Below are 15,064 nucleotides of genomic sequence, written 5' to 3' on the forward strand. Positions count from 1 at the left end.
TAACATCCCTTCCTGAGGCAACAGAAGCCAGGGCCAAGTGGGTTATAAAGTTTGAGTCTTTAACCCCAACTGGACGGGGGAACCTAAATCTTAGCCTGTGACTATCCTGAGATGGGCAAAAAAAAAAAAAAAAAAAACCAGACAAATCAAGCATATATATAACACTGAAACAGGAAAGAGTAAGAGCTCATGTCTGTGCTGGAGGTGTTCATATGGAGGGACAGGAAAGAGGAAAAGAGAAAGGGGAACATGGCGCACACACTCAGGAGTGCTGTCGAGAGCCTGGGGCACAGTGCTGACTCCTAGGGCAGGGAAGAGTACAGCTGTGGCCCATCCTAGGGGGCTGTAGCTTTCTCTCAGCCTCATACATACAAAGAAAGCCCCTAGAAAAAAGGGGGCTTTTCTGAATACAGGAAGACAAAGGGTTAACCCAAACAATAAAGAAAAAAAACGAAAAGGCTCCTGCTAGACACAAAACACTTCCTTTGAACTAGACTTAATCCAATTTCATTAAGTCAGCAGGCTGGGCTCTTCCAGGGGTGCCAGGGGTGGGGCCGTGGGTGTCACCACGATATGGAGTATGACTGGAGTGAGACAGGGGATCAGCACTGGGGCAAACAGACAGGACACCCTCACCGTCTTTCGCCCAGACAGCAGACCCTCAGTCCTTTAAGCCACTGTGCAGCTGACGCCCAGGCCGCACAAAGCAAGAAAGGCGGGTGGGACAGTTGCCAGCACTTCACTGGTCCTGCAGGCGGCTGCAGAGCTCCCGCCGGCTCCGCTCGCCAGCCCAGCTGCGCGTCTTGAGACGGAAGGTCTTCAGCTCATCCTTGAAGTCCTCATGGTTCATGGGCCGGTAGTCCTGAGGCTCACAAAAGGTCTAGGGCAGGATGGGATGGGTTGATCAATACGGGGAAATGGGCAACTTCGGGTGCGGGGGGGACCCAGTCCTCCCTACTCCTTCTCCTAGGGCTACTGCCTAGCCGAGCCCTTTCCCTGTAGCCCAGCCCTCCCACGGAGGCTATGGCCACCCCCACCCATGGTACCGGGTGCTGTGGGAAGAACTCCTTGTAGCCGCCTTTGAGGATATACATCTCAGGATAGTAGAGGCTGGGGTAGTCATTGGAGGCTCTGTCCCGTTCCCGGATGAAACGGCACCTGGGACCAGCAGGGGTGTGGGTTTCAGAGCTGGGCGTGCAGTGGGGTGTACATCAGGGGAACTGGTCCCCGTGCCCACTCTTTTGAGGGCCTTGGGGAACCACAGAAGGCTTGAGTGGAGGAATGTCAGCCACAAGAACACTTTTAGATCAGTCTGGCTAACTGGGTACAGAAGAGGTTGGGGAGATAGAAGGAATGAAGCAAATCAAGGGGGTTCTGTGTCCAGAAGACAGTTGCTCAATCTCTGTCAGAGACATTTCTCCTGGGCTGAGAAAGGGGAGGCAGAAAGGAGAGAAGTGGACCAAGTTCAAGAGGTAGATTCAGAAGGTCTAGACAAGGCTTGGTGAGGAGGAGGTGGAGAGAGAAAGGACGATTGAACTCTGGAAGGATCAGTGTCACTGAGGACTGGGACAGGGCCCTTGGACTTTAAGGACACTGATGGAGACTGATGGAGAATTAGGTTTTAGGGAGGGGGGCGGCAAGGGACAGAGGGTAGATGGGAGGCCTGTTGGGAAGGACAGTGAGAGGGAGACAGGAGGAGGGTGCCATGCACAGGGAAGCAGGGATGAGGTCTGCTCCAAGGTATCAGGTGAGACAACAGGTCTAGGCCCAGAAGGGCCATGGCTGGGTTTGGGCCTCTTGGCCATTGGATGGCTCCAGCACCCGCAGTCCTGGGCGAGGAAGGTCAGGAGCAGCACTAGCTGGCTGGGTGGAGCTGGGACTCACATGCGGGGCCCCCGCTCAGATGAAAATTCACAGTGGAAAATGAGGATGATTCTCTTGTCCAGGCTACAGGGTGTGATGGGGCTCTGTAGCAGGAAGGTCTCAGCATCCCTTTCCAGAGGCAGGTTCACAGCAGTCTGCCAAAGGAGCCAGAGGTCAGGCCACAGCCCTAGGCCTGGGCGGGAGACCCTGCCCTATGTGGTCCCCATCTTTCAGATGAGTGACCCCACCTCTTGAGGGGCAGAATCCCATGAGAGGGTGCACCCACCCCCTACTGATTCATCCTCCAGGCAGAGGAAGGATAGAACTGGGTGAGTCCTCTCCCATCACCCTGTCTCACCTTGATGTGCCCGCCTTCATACTCGTAGGGGTATCTGCAGTCCACAATCACAAACCTCTCCACGATGTTGCTGAACTTGCCTGTCAGCAGGGCCACCATCTGTAGGAGGCCACGGAGGTGGGTTCCAGCAGTTCAGGCTGGCAGGCAGGGGCTGACCCATGCATGTAGCCTGACCCCAGGGGAGGTTAACAGGCAAACAGAAGTCCCAAATGCACCAGAAAATAGCTCATGCCTGCATACCGTTTCTGGTGAGATGTACTTGAGGTCTTGGTGCTTTCCATCCACAGTCTGTAGGAGGAAGGCCTAAAGGGAAGAGGAGAGAGAGGGGAGAGAGAAAGTGAGATTGGTAAGATGGAAAAGATGGAGTTTTTTCCCAAGCCCAAAGGCCACACCTGCTTTGACCTTCAAATTCAGCTCTGGTTCCCATAGCAACCAAGAGGGGCCTCTAGGGTCTGATCCCCAGGGAACAACCTTCCAAGGGGAAATGAAGATGGGGAGAAGAGATGAACCCCCATGCCTCCTGCCCCCATGTTTTGCCAAGCAAGCCCCAGGATGAGGCCCAAAGAAGCTCCAAGCAAGATGTTATGGTTTGGAAATGTTTTCCAAGGTTGAGACACCACTGATGCCCTGTACAGATTTGGGTAGAGTCAGGATATCAAGGAGAGTGAGAGAGAGGAGTCTAGATGAGAATAAAGGATAAGATGCAAAGGACAAGGCGAGGGGCCTCTGGGGAGAGAGGGAGTTGCTGAAGCAGCTGCTGGGCTCAGGGGCCACAGTTAGTAAGGGATGGAGCCTCCTGAGGGATCCCACTGCTAGTACCTTGGAGTAATCCCCGATCAGTTCTCGGTGGTCACTGTCCAGGATGTTCTCAATCTCGTCATGACACAAGGACTTTGAGCGGAGAACGCGGGCTTTCTGTGAGGCAGGTGGCAGCCAGGGTCAGGGGTGAGGCTGCCCCTCAGTGCCCCATCTGGCTAGGACCCCCCTTCCCTGCACCCTGTCCTCTGCCACAAACCCAGCTGAGAAGGACTTGCAGGGTGGACGTGGAGGGTGGCAGCTCAGCCCTGCCAAGCCCAGTCCCGCCCTAGAAGGAGGGCACTCACGGGTTCCTCAGCCTCCCGCTGCTCCTCCTCTGGAGGGGTCACGCTCCTTCTCCGCTTGCTCTGTATGGGCAGGTCCCTGTCCTGGGGCCGCTCCAGCCTCTTGAGGATGGGCCGGATCACGCTGCAGGGCATGGACGGAGAGCGGAAGAGCCGCTGGCACTTGCTGTACATGATGAGGTCCTGGCAGAGGCGGCAGGTCCGGGGTCAGAGTTTCCAGCCCCTGCCCTCCACCCCAAATCCCACCTGGAGGGTAGGGCCCCACCCCTCCAAATTCTGAGGGGCCTCTCCAGAGGCTCACCTGCTCCTCTTCCTTTTCTGAGGTCTTGACCAGTGGGGCACTTATGAGGCTCTCCATGCCTGGGGGGACTACATCATCCTCCTGAGGCCAAATCAGCAAAGATATGGTTACATTCACAGGCAAAGGTCCAACCTCTAAGGCCCCGAGTCTTCCAGGACAGCCTTCCCAGTTCTCCCAGCAAACTCCAGGCCAGCAGCCCTCCCTCACCCTGCTCACACCTCCCTCACTTTACCCGAGCACAGGGCAGACCCCCAGAACTAGGAAGCTGCAGGGCCCCACTCGCTGCAGGGGCTTGCATAGATAGAACTGGGAGAAGTGTGGCCATGCAGGAGGACCAGGCTTCCCTCTGCCCTGCCCAACCGCCCTTCACTGCAGCACCAGCCACCTCCTCTTCTCTGATTGGCCAGAGGTCAAGCTGTAACTCGGCAACCTCCAGTTCTTCTTATGACATTGAAATGAGGTCATAATCTTGCTGTAGGAACTCAGAACTCTCCCCTTTTCTAAGATCCCAGGGAGGGAGAGGTAGGGGGCCTGAAAGGGCAAGGCTGTTCACCTTTAAGTCACTCTCCAGGATATCCACGAATCCATCATCTTCCTCGGCAGCCCCCTTGGTTGGGGTCAGGGAGAAACAACATCGGGCCAGGGGAGTCAGTTCTTCTACTTCCATCTTCCGCTCAGGGGTGAGACACTGTGTGGGTGACGAATAGACGCAGATGACTCAGGGGTGGGGCCCTGAGGCAGTCCCCACCCCAAACTTGCTGAGAAAAGTTTCCCAGTGCCTCAGGGCTCAGGATCACCCTCAAGTCCCCCAGGCTGCCTTCACAGGCACCTGCCCTGTGTGCATGCCTGCCCTGCATGGGTCAGCTCTCCTGATATACCATCAGGTTGGGAGCCGAGCTTGGCCTCTGGGCAAAGGCTTCTCTGCGGCTGGCCCACTCTGCCAGGGCATGGGTGTGGCTGGGATGTGTGGGCTTCCCCGGCATCTTGAAGACAAATCCATCCTGCGGGCAATACAGGGAGCGGAGGGGGGTACATGATCAAATGCCAGAGAACCATCCCAGCAAGCCCCCTTCTCTCCCTGGAGTGCTCCCACTCTGGCCTTCTGGAAGCGCACATTCTCTTTGTCCTCCCTAGAGCTGTGGGCAGCTCGGCCACATGCTTCACTCTTCCTCCAGGTGCCAGGCGCTTGGGAGTTGGTGATGTTCCGTAGCACAGGGCTGTGGCCCAGAAGCCTCCCCTAGAGAGCCAGGAGGGCAGCAGGTACAGAAGGCTGCATTCCTCTGGTGCCAGCCCAGGCCCTACCTTCTCCCATCCCTCCTCCAACTCCCCCAGCTCCCCTGTCCACCTCCAAAGCCCAGCTCCCACAGCCAGACCAGGGACACCCAACCGATTCAAGCCCACCCTCTGGGAACCAACCCCAGTCCCTCCTGCCCCTCCACAATCCTGGCCAGCAAGCCCGAGCCTCCTGATGGGCCTCAAGGACACTCACCGGCAAGGACTGGAAGCGTCGGATAGAAAACTGCTCACTGCAGAAGGAAACAGGGACACCTCAAGGCTGAAGAGTTGGGCCGTGACAGAGAGCATGCAGGGTGCCCCTCCACCACAGAGCCCTGTGCACCCCTTCGGGAGGACCTGGGAAAGCACCCTCCCCGGGCCTACTCCACCCACACCGGGCAGGGGAGCCTGCGTGAGGAAGGCACGAGCACTTACTTTCGAATAACTCGGCTGGCTGCCTGGATGGCCTGTTCAAATCTAGGAGAGAGAAGGGTCCCATGCAACCCAGCTCCCCTCACAGCCCATCGCCCACCCCCAGCATTAGGTTTTCAGTCCACAAGGGCCAGGGCCAGGGCTCAGGCCAGGGGAAAGAGGAGGGAGGAAGAATGCAGATTATCAGGGGGCCCAGGTGTAGGGGAAGGGGAGATGAGAGGCAGCCTGGGATTTCAAAGGCTGCCGTGAATGGAGGAGGCCTGGAGAATGGCAGTGACAGAGACAGCTGGTGTAGGTTGCAGGGTGGCTGAGGAGTTACCAAGGCAACAGTCTCACCAGCCTGCCCACAGGCCTTCCACCTGTATGCAAATCACCTCAGCAGGGCCATATGGCTGCCAGGAAAGGCATCCATCCATCCCATGATGACAGGCCTTGTCCTGACAATGTGGATATCTCCAGGACCTGGATGCCAGAAAGGCTGGGCTTCCCTCCCTTGTGTGGGACTGTCCTGGCTCCTCCAGGACAGGGGCCTGGTTCAGTCTGCTGTACCAGACCCCCTAGTGACAAATGAGCAGGGTCACAACCTCTCCTCCCTCCTGTGGAATTTTCCAGGACCCAGCCTCTGTCCTACCCCCTCCTCCTGCCTTAGAAAAGGCCAGCAGGCAAAGAATTCCAACAGATGTTCCTTCTGAGGCTAGCTGTGTTACCAGAGACCACCTGCCAGGCGGGGTTTTTGTGTCTATGTGTACACACACACACACACACACACACACACACACACACACTTCTTTCTGTGTAACCATCAAAGCAGGTGCAGTGGTGGTGGGGGGAACTGAGGGCTAAAGTGTCAGGGGGATGCCCCTGCCCCGAGTAGGGGGGTGGCTGTGCCCAGCCAACCTGGCATCAGGATGACCAATTTAATTGGCTTGGTTTTCAGTCTGCACCTGGGCCCTGGGGGTAAAGCAGGGACAGTCCTGTGTTACCATCAAAACCCAACGTGCAGTCCCCACACCACCACCCAATGCTCTCCCCATTTCCTGTTTATGAACAAACCTGCAGCCCAGCCCAGTCTGATCAAAGGCAATGGGAGGAAAGACAGCCACTGCCCTAAAACCAAAGCCATAGTCCCTTAGCTCAGGCCAGGGATGCCCAGCTGTTCCCAGTAATGCCTGACAGCTGCTCTCCCTGCTGGGGCATGATCAGCTGGATGGGAACAGCTGTGCTCTGGAAGGTACTACTCATGTCCCACAACCAAGAAGCAGGGAACTATGCTGAGCAGAGCCCACCAACTTCTCCACTCCCCCTCACAAAAGGCCTGGTCCAGGGGTTGGCCAGAGGGTCAAATGTCACTGAAACCAGAGGTTACTGATAGGATGGCCAAGGGCCAAACCACCTTGAAGCAACTGTTTTGTTTGGCCTAAAGTAAATTAAAAACTTTGAATTAGTTGGACCATATTTTCCTACCACCCCGGCCCTGAACCCACTCTGAGCTGCTCCCATGAGAGCAGACCCTTCCCTGAGACAAGGAGCAGAATTCCAGGACATGGGAAGGTCAGTTAGTGCCCCCATTGGGGATCCAGAGAGGTCTGTTTGCTCTACCGGGCTTCCCAGTGAGTTTAGGGTAGAACTGAGATTCCCCAGGGCAGGTTCCCCCTCCTTGGTAGTGTGGTCCCTCTTCTCTACTCACGTCTGCTCCACCACCTGGGGGTCCATAGGGCTGGGAGAGTCCATGCACAGACCTGGGGACAGAGTGCATTGGTTTGAAAGTGGTGGCATTTCCTGCACACTTTCCCCCACCATGTCCCAACCCTATTCAGAAAAGGGAAAAAAACCTGTTGTTATTTTAGGTCTTGGCACATTAAAAAATGAAACAAAACCCACCCATGGACCGCAAGGGCTGACACACTGCCAAATCACACAGGGCTCCACTCCATGTTTACTATGGAAACTCCTCCCTGTAGGCTTTAAACCAGAACTCTGCTAAGCATTTTTCTAGAACTGGTTTAAAATAATCTGTTCTAGAAGAGATAATGGCTTTTTAAAGGAAAAAGTTAAAGCTGAAGGCAAGTGAATGTTATAAAATGACAGACTTTCAGCCCTAATGCCTCCCAGGTGGGGCTGTGGTTCAGGACTTTGGCGCCTGGTTTTAAATAGGTGGGATCTCATCTCCCGCAGAGGACCCCACCCAACACCCACCTTGCCCAGCCAGTCTGTGCTGGGTGTGGTAAGCCCCACCAGAATTGGGCAGAGGGAGGCTGCTGGGCCCACCAGGTTGTGGTAAGGATGTTAGTCTGATCAGTAGTGAAGTGGGGAGGCTCAGGCAGCCCCCCAAACTCCCCTGGCACCCCTGGGCCTCACCTGCATCAGAAGATTCAGAGGACTCAGACGACAGGGAGGATTCAGACGCCCGACGGGACAGGGATAGGCATGTGAGCAGGCTGCCTACCTGACTCTTTGGGGTCTCGCTGGGAAGGGAGCAGGGACCCAGGGAAGGAGAAAGGTAAATGTGGGGCTCAAGGGCTGGCCGGCCCATGTTCCCACCAGCCACCCACCTCTGAAGGGCCCATCCAGCCTCTGCACTGTCCCAGGGAGGTGATGGCATCAAGGGCCTACCCTCTTCTCAGGCCTTCTACAGAGACTCTAAGTGTCTTCTCTTTGTTGATTGATTTAACGTTCTACTGGGTGCAGGGGAAGGTGAACCCAGAGCAAGAGCAAGGAGGTAGGCTGGAGGAGGTGGGCTGGGATCATCCTGGGGGATTGTGGGGCAGCAGGCAGCCCTGGAGGGCCTTCCCCTAAACTCTTCAGGCCCCTACCCATCCACAAGCCTTTCTGGAGGAATGGCCAAGACTTTGGTCTTTATTGCTCCAAGGACAACCCAGGCTGGAGCTGCAGGTTTGCTCGGGGAGCAGGACCAGAGTTTAACCCCTTAACCCCAGGAAAGAACTGGGGGTGGAGGGAACAGGGCCACCCTCAAGTTCCCCCTCCAGACTCAGAATCCCCTGCCTGGGGCAAAATGGTGGAGATTTGGGCTGAGATTAGGAAGGCAGCATGGTGGAGGTGGGGAAGAGGGTCTCCAGAGGCTTGTGAGGGCCAAGAACAAGTCACCTGGAGAGTGTGAACAGCACAGCCCTAGTCCTGGGCCCCTGAAGCAGTCTCTGTCCCGGATGCCTCCCCATTTGGCACCCAGGCAGGGCTCCCAAGAGGCCCGGGACTAAACCCTAATGCGGGCCTCTCACCCCACACCCAGCATCCTTGGGGCGCCCTACCTGCCGAGCCCGGCGAGGTCGTGCATGGTCTGGGTGAGGGTGGTGACCGGCGAGGAAGCGGCGGCGCGCTTCGGAGACCCCAGGAGGCCATGAGCCCCCAGCCGGAGGCCCGGGAGGTGGCCGGGACGCTGGGCGCCACCGCGCACGACGGCCGGACTGAGAGTCGAGGCTGCCGCGGGCTCCGGCTGGGGCAGCTCCATCTCGGTGGGGCGGGAGGGCTGGGCGAAGGGCGACCCACAGACGCCGGGCACAGCTGGCCGGGACGAGGTAGGGAGCCGGCCCGGGGTGGAGGGGGGAGGGAGGGAGGAAGAGCAACGGGGCCGGATCGAGGGAGGAGAGGGAAGCGGGGAGGGTGGGGAAGGGAGGAGGGACGCATGGACCAGCCACCAGCCCGGGAAGCCTCTGGCAGAAGCTGCCACCTCCACCTCCTTATATATTCGAAAAATAACAGCGGCCGCGCCGCCGGACGCCACCAATGGGGGTGCGGGTTAGAAGAGAGGCGGGACCGAGGGCGGAGCCCGTGTGGTGGAAGGCGCGGAGGCTGGACCAGCAGGGCCTCGCCCAGTTCCAGGCTTTGGGTGGGGTGGAGGAATTAGGGTTTCTCTTACGCCCCTCGCACTCCCTCCCAGCTACGGTTCGAGGAGCCGGGCTTCCCAAATTCCGCTTCTCAGTATGTGGTTTGGAGCTACACACCCCCCAGCGAAGAGGGTGTGTAGAGGGCCTCCAGCGAAGAGGGCCTCAGAGGATGCAACAACCCCTCAGGGTAGCCTCAGAGGGACCCCCGCCGTTTAACATCATCACAAGCACCGGCTGGCATCTTGAGAGCCTCCATTCCCGGAGTCTGCAGAATACAGCTGTGCTGTGCGGTCTGTTTTCGCCATTCCACTTTACAAACGGGGACAATGTAGAGAAGTTCATTAACTCGTTCAAGGTCACATGGTTGTGCAGATGGTGGAGCTGAGATTCACCCCAGGCGCCTCTACTCCCACAGCTTCCCTGACCCTGCGACTGGCAGCTCAGAGCGGCCTCAAAGCGTAATTCCCACGGGGAGCCCCCAGTGCGGGAGGTGGACCCGCGGTGGGGGCTGACACGTAACTGATGGTGCTTCCATAGCCTCTGATTAGATGTGATGCCAAGGGATCCAGTTTTCTCCCGCAGCCCCAGAGGAGGCTCTAATGGTTGGTCTAGCCATGAGTTTTGGCCGTGAGGGCCAAAGAGGGTGTCAGCAACCTCAGAACCCAGTTATGGAATTATCTCATGCCCACTGATGGTTTGGCTAATGTGGTGCCAACGTTTAATTGGTGTTTCTTTGATCAGGGAGGCTGAATTTGTCACTAGTTTTAACTGAGCATCTTCTAATTATCTGATCACCTCCTAGGGAGCCATCTTTCCTGGACCATGTTGGGAAGGCTGAACCCAAAAGCGAGTGGGTGGTAAACTACTCTTGCACCCCATCTGCCCCGGGGAGAGGTGCCCTCCGGCTTGTCGGGTCGCAGCTCAGGAATGCTGGAGCTTAGGCCTTGAGTCCCTTCCCCTGTAGCCCCAATCCTTCAGGCCAAGGAGCAGTGGGTGGGGGTGGCAGAAGGGAGGGCCTGGCCGTAGGGGGTTGGGTGGGCCAGGAGACATGTGGAGGAAGGGAACGGAAAGACCCCAATCCCATCTGAGAGGGGTGAGGAGGGTGGGGACGTGACAAAAGCATGTCTCCCACCCCACCCAAATCTTCAGAGCCCCTCCCCAGAGGCAGTCACTAATATAATTTGTTGCATAGTCTTCTGGAGTCAGTCTAAACAGTCCTAGCTAATAGAAACAAAATGGGAGGCACAAATACGAGCCACACATGTAATTTAAAATTTTCTAGCAACCGCATTTTAAAAAGTAAAAAAAGGACTTCCCTGGTGGCGCAATGGTTAAGAATCCGCCTGCCAAGGCAGGGGACACGGGTTTGAGCCCTGGTCCGGGAAGATCCCACATGCCATGGAGCAACTAAGCCTGCGTGCCACAACTACTGAGCCCGCGTGTCACAACTACTGAAGCTCACTTGCCTAGAGCCCGTGCTCCATAACAAGAGAAGCCACTGCAATATGTCCACACACTGCAACAAAGAGTAGCCCCCACTCGCCGCAACTAGAGAAAGCCTGAGCACAGCCATGAAGACCCAACGCAGCCAAAAATAAATAAATTACAAAATAAATAAAGGAAGGGTGTTTAAAAAACAAAAAAAAAGGAAAAAAAAACTTTAATATTTTATTTAACCTATTTGAAAAGTTATCATTTCAACATGTTATCAATATAAAAAATTTTAATGAGATGTTTTACATACTTTTTTTTGGTACCAAGTCTTCAAAGTCCAATGTGCATTTTACACACACAGCACATCTCAATTTGGACTTGCCAGAATGTTTTATACCTTGCTTTCTTTTACTTGATATATTTACTCAATTCCCTAATGCTGAACATTTATTTAAATGATGCAACAGATATGTATAGAATGAATTCCTAAAGAGAAACTGCTGGAAGGAATGGGCTTTATTTATAAAAATCTCCTTTGCCCTTTCCTGAATCTCATTTTCTCAATCTGAGTTATTGAAGAACAGGGACCAAGTCATTTACCTCTCCTCCCGTCTCCCAGAACCTTGAATACTGAGTGTCCTTCAATAGGGAACTAGCCAACAAAGGTGGTTCCTCTATACTGTGCAATAGCTGAAGCATTTAAAGAGAACAAGTATTGGGAGGGTAGGGATGCTTGGCACCTGGCAAGCCCAATAATAATTGCTGATTATTGAATGATTACCTATTGGACTCTTGGAAAATGATCTTTTGGAGAAAGTGTTCCTAGAGTAAAAGAATTTTTTTTTTTTTTTTTGCGGTACGCGGGCCTCTCACTGTTGTGGCCTCTCCCATTGCGGAGCACAGGCTCCGGATGCCCAGGCTCAGCGGCCATGGCTCACGGGCCCAGCCGCTCCGCGGCATGTGGGATCCTCCCAGACTGGGGCATGAACCCTCATCCCCTGCATCGGCAGACTCTCAACCACTGCACCACCAGGGAAGCCCTAGAATTTTGAAAGTCATTGATGTAGATATTTATTGATATGAGAAGATCTTTACAATACAGGCTAAAAAATATTATGCCAAGCGTGGTCCCATTAAAAATAATATGCACAGGGGACTTCCTGGTGGTCCAGTGGCTAAGACTCCGTGCTCCCAGTGCAGGGGGCCCGGATTCAAGCCCTGGTCAGGGAACTAGATCCCGCATGCCATAACTAACAGGTCGCATGCCGCAGCTAAAGATTCCACATTCCACAACTAAAAAACCCCCGTGCCGCAACTAAGACCAGCACAGCCAAATAAATAAATAAATAAATTTTCTAATTATTATTAAAAAAAATGCACAGATAAGTATCCTACAAGGGTATTCTCTGAGTGATGGAATTAATGGTGATTAAATAGTTTTATCCTAAAACTTGTCTGTATTTGAAAATATCTTCCAAAGAACATAATTTGGAATAATATTATAATAATAACATAATTATAATTTTTAGATTAATTAAAATAACATGATCTCCATCTGGCAGTTCCTCAAACATTTAAACATAGAGTTACCATGTGACCCAGCAATTCCACTCGTAGGTATATACCCAAGAGAAATGTAAACATATGTCCTTGCAAATAAATATTTATAGCAGTTATTTATGATTGCCAAAAGGTAGAAACAACCCAAATGTCCACCAACTGACAAATGGATAAGCAAAATGTCATATATCTGTACAACAGAATATTATTCAGCCATAAAAAAAGAATGAAGTACTGATAAATACTATGTCATGGGTGAATCTTGAAACATGAAGCTAAGTGAAAGAAGCCAGTCATAAAAGACACATATGATATTATTCCATTCATATGAAACGTTCAGAACAGGGAAATCTATAGACAGACAGTAAATTAGTGGCTGTTTAGGGCCAGCCAGGGAAGGGGCAGGGAGTGGATAGGGAGATGATAGCTAAAGGTTATGGGATTTCTTTATAAAGTGATGAAAATGTGCCATCTTTCCAATTCTCCACCTTAGGAAAGTCCACAGTCCACCTTCCCTTCTCTTGGCCTAGGCTGTCCAAAGCTGCTCATGAGGCCTATACCCATTCCACTTACGTCATCACTATTCTTTGTGCCTCTCAGCAAACTTTCCATTTTCCTTTTCATTTTATTATTATTTTAAAAAAAAATTTTGGCTGCACCACGTGGCATGTGGGATCTTAGCTACCTGACCAGGGATCGAACCCACGCCCTTTGAAGTGGAAGTGCAGAGTCTTAACCACTGGACCACCAGGGAAGTCTTCCTTTTCATTTTAAAGAGCCTGTAGTACTTGCTATTGAAGAAAACTTGGAAAATTTAGCAAAGTAGGAAAAAAAAGCTCATCCATAGTCATTTCACCCAAACAACCATTGATTATAAGTCAGGATGGGTAGGGAGGCAGGAGGACATACATGCACATGGATGAAACCTCCAAAACTGTAGACTTGGTTTCCTGAGGGTTTGTGGGAAGGAGTCCTCAGCCAGGTGGTCCTACATTTACTTCTGCACAGGGACCTCACACTCATTATGGGCCAAGCATTGATCTGGCTCCTAAAGGAAAAAATCTCCCAAGTTTTCTTCTGGACCTTGTGATTGGAAGGATATTTTTATGTCTTGAGGTGGGGGAAGGGGGAGAAGCTCTCTCTAAGTAAGACACAAAATCCAGAAGCAGTAGAGGAAAAAACTGACAGACCTGTCTACCTACAGATTAAAAACTTCTCATATCTGAGATTCCCTAGGCTAAGTAAAAGGACAGTGGCAGACTGGGAGAAAATATTTGCAATATATTTAAAGATTTTATGTCCAGAGCATATGAAGAGTTCCTAAAAGTCAACAAAAGAGAAACAAGGGCAAAAGATATCACTAGAAAATTCTCCTTTGTTATAAAGCAGAAACTAATAAAAAAAAAAAAAGAAAATTCTCAGGCTTCAAATGGCCAATACACATATGGAAAGAAAAATGCACACTAAAACAGCAGTGAGTTATACCTTCTTCCCTTGGCTTCCAGAACAGCATATGAGCTTGAATTTCCTCCTACTGCTTCAGCTGCTCCTCCTGCGTTTCTTGTTAGTTCTTTCTTGAGCCCTTAACCTTGGAGAACCCCGGCACTGTCTTTGGTGCTATTTTATTATTCGTCTACACCCATTTTCTTGAAGCCTCATCCAGCCCCAGATCCTCAGCCTGTCCCTCTCGGTCACAGCCTTCCTCTCTGCCTACTCCTCAGGCTACTTTAAGATTTTTTTTTAAAAACACTGCAATTCATTCATTGTTTTAAGAATTTGTCATGTTTATGTGTTTGGTGGAGGAAGAGGTTTCAGGAATTTGTATGTATGTATGCTTATGTACATACATGACATTATTTCTGTAGGTGCAAACACAAACATTTATGGCTAAATGCATGGAACAGCACAGAAAGTGACACACCAAGATGTTATCAGTGTTTATCTATGAATTGTGGGATCATCATCAACCAGATTTAAAACTATAGTGTTGCTTATAAAAATAACCTAAATGTGTAATAGGCCTCATCGATTAGTGTTCAACCATAATTGGAACAATATGCAACTATTAAAAAGTTTGTTGGCAGTACTTTATCAGTAAGGCAATATTTTCATCACTTGATGCCAGGTAAAACAGCAGGAGATGCCAATACACAGTCTATATCGTCTGATGCCAGTTTTATGCGATAAATTTTTAAAGAAAACTGCATGCGCCTAGAGAAAAGACTGGAAGTAAATGTATCAAAATGTGACCTGCGCATCTCTCCAGGTGTTGGGGTGAAAGGTGCTTTTTAGTTTCCTGTATTTTTCAGTTTCCGCAAAAAACGGGGGTTATTTTTACCTTAATAAAATAAAAAAGACAAAACATAGTTGTTATTCTTTATAAGCAACAAATCGCTGCCCACCCTGCGCAGAGGACGGGCACATCGTCCCGGCCCGCACCGTTGCCTGCGGGTCACCAGACGCCCGAGCGCTGGCCATTCAAGCAGGCCGAAGCGCCCCCGCGCGGTCGGTCCGGGGCGGGGAGGAGGGTGGGCACGGAGGGCTGGAGGCGGTGCCGGGCGTCCCCGCGCTTCCCGCGAGATCCCGCTCTCCCCGCTCCGCCCTGCTCGCCGCGCTCCCAGCTCCCCGCGCCGCGGCACTTCCTGCCTTCTGCTCCCGCGCCTCCAGCCCTCGCCCGCGCCCGCCGCCTGCCGCCCGCCGCCCGGCGCCGCGCCCGCCGGCGCCCCCGAAGGTGCCCCCGGCCCGGCCGGGTCGCCGCCCCGCCCGCCGCCCCGCGAGCCGCTTTGTCTCGGGCGGGGCGAGCAGGAGAGGCCGCCAGGTGCCCCCCGCCGCGGGCCCGGGCCCCCCGCCCCGGGGCGGCGGCGGTGGCGCCGGGCCCCGGGGCGGGGGGCGCGCCGGG

General features: G+C 53.2%; 1 protein-coding gene across 4 annotated transcripts; it reads right to left on the reverse strand.

The window, feature by feature from the left end:
- Window positions 1-561: 561 nt before the first annotated feature.
- Window positions 562-8,795, reverse strand: CDC25B (cell division cycle 25B; the record flags this gene model as incomplete). Of its 4 annotated transcripts, none has more annotated exons than XM_079719954.1 (16): window positions 562-880; window positions 1,047-1,158; window positions 1,885-2,018; window positions 2,222-2,320; window positions 2,462-2,524; window positions 3,041-3,136; window positions 3,325-3,504; window positions 3,623-3,703; window positions 4,176-4,310; window positions 4,501-4,623; window positions 4,737-4,859; window positions 5,112-5,148; window positions 5,333-5,374; window positions 7,017-7,068; window positions 7,688-7,767; window positions 8,596-8,795. In XM_079719954.1, 16 exons carry the CDS (start codon window positions 8,793-8,795, stop codon window positions 740-742), a joined length of 1,698 nt encoding a protein of 565 aa, XP_079576080.1. In that variant the 3' UTR covers window positions 562-739. The 4 variants fall into 4 exon arrangements, with proteins under 4 accessions (XP_079576080.1, XP_079576079.1, XP_079576081.1 ...); XM_079719953.1 differs by having other exon boundaries at window positions 7,688-7,794; XM_079719955.1 differs by lacking the exon at window positions 4,737-4,859 and having other exon boundaries at window positions 7,688-7,794.
- Between the last annotated feature and the right edge of the window lie 6,269 nt (window positions 8,796-15,064).

The sequence above is a fragment of the Hyperoodon ampullatus genome, assembly GCF_949752795.1.
Source record: "Hyperoodon ampullatus genome assembly, chromosome: 14".
Classification (NCBI taxonomy): domain Eukaryota; kingdom Metazoa; phylum Chordata; class Mammalia; order Artiodactyla; family Ziphiidae; genus Hyperoodon; species Hyperoodon ampullatus.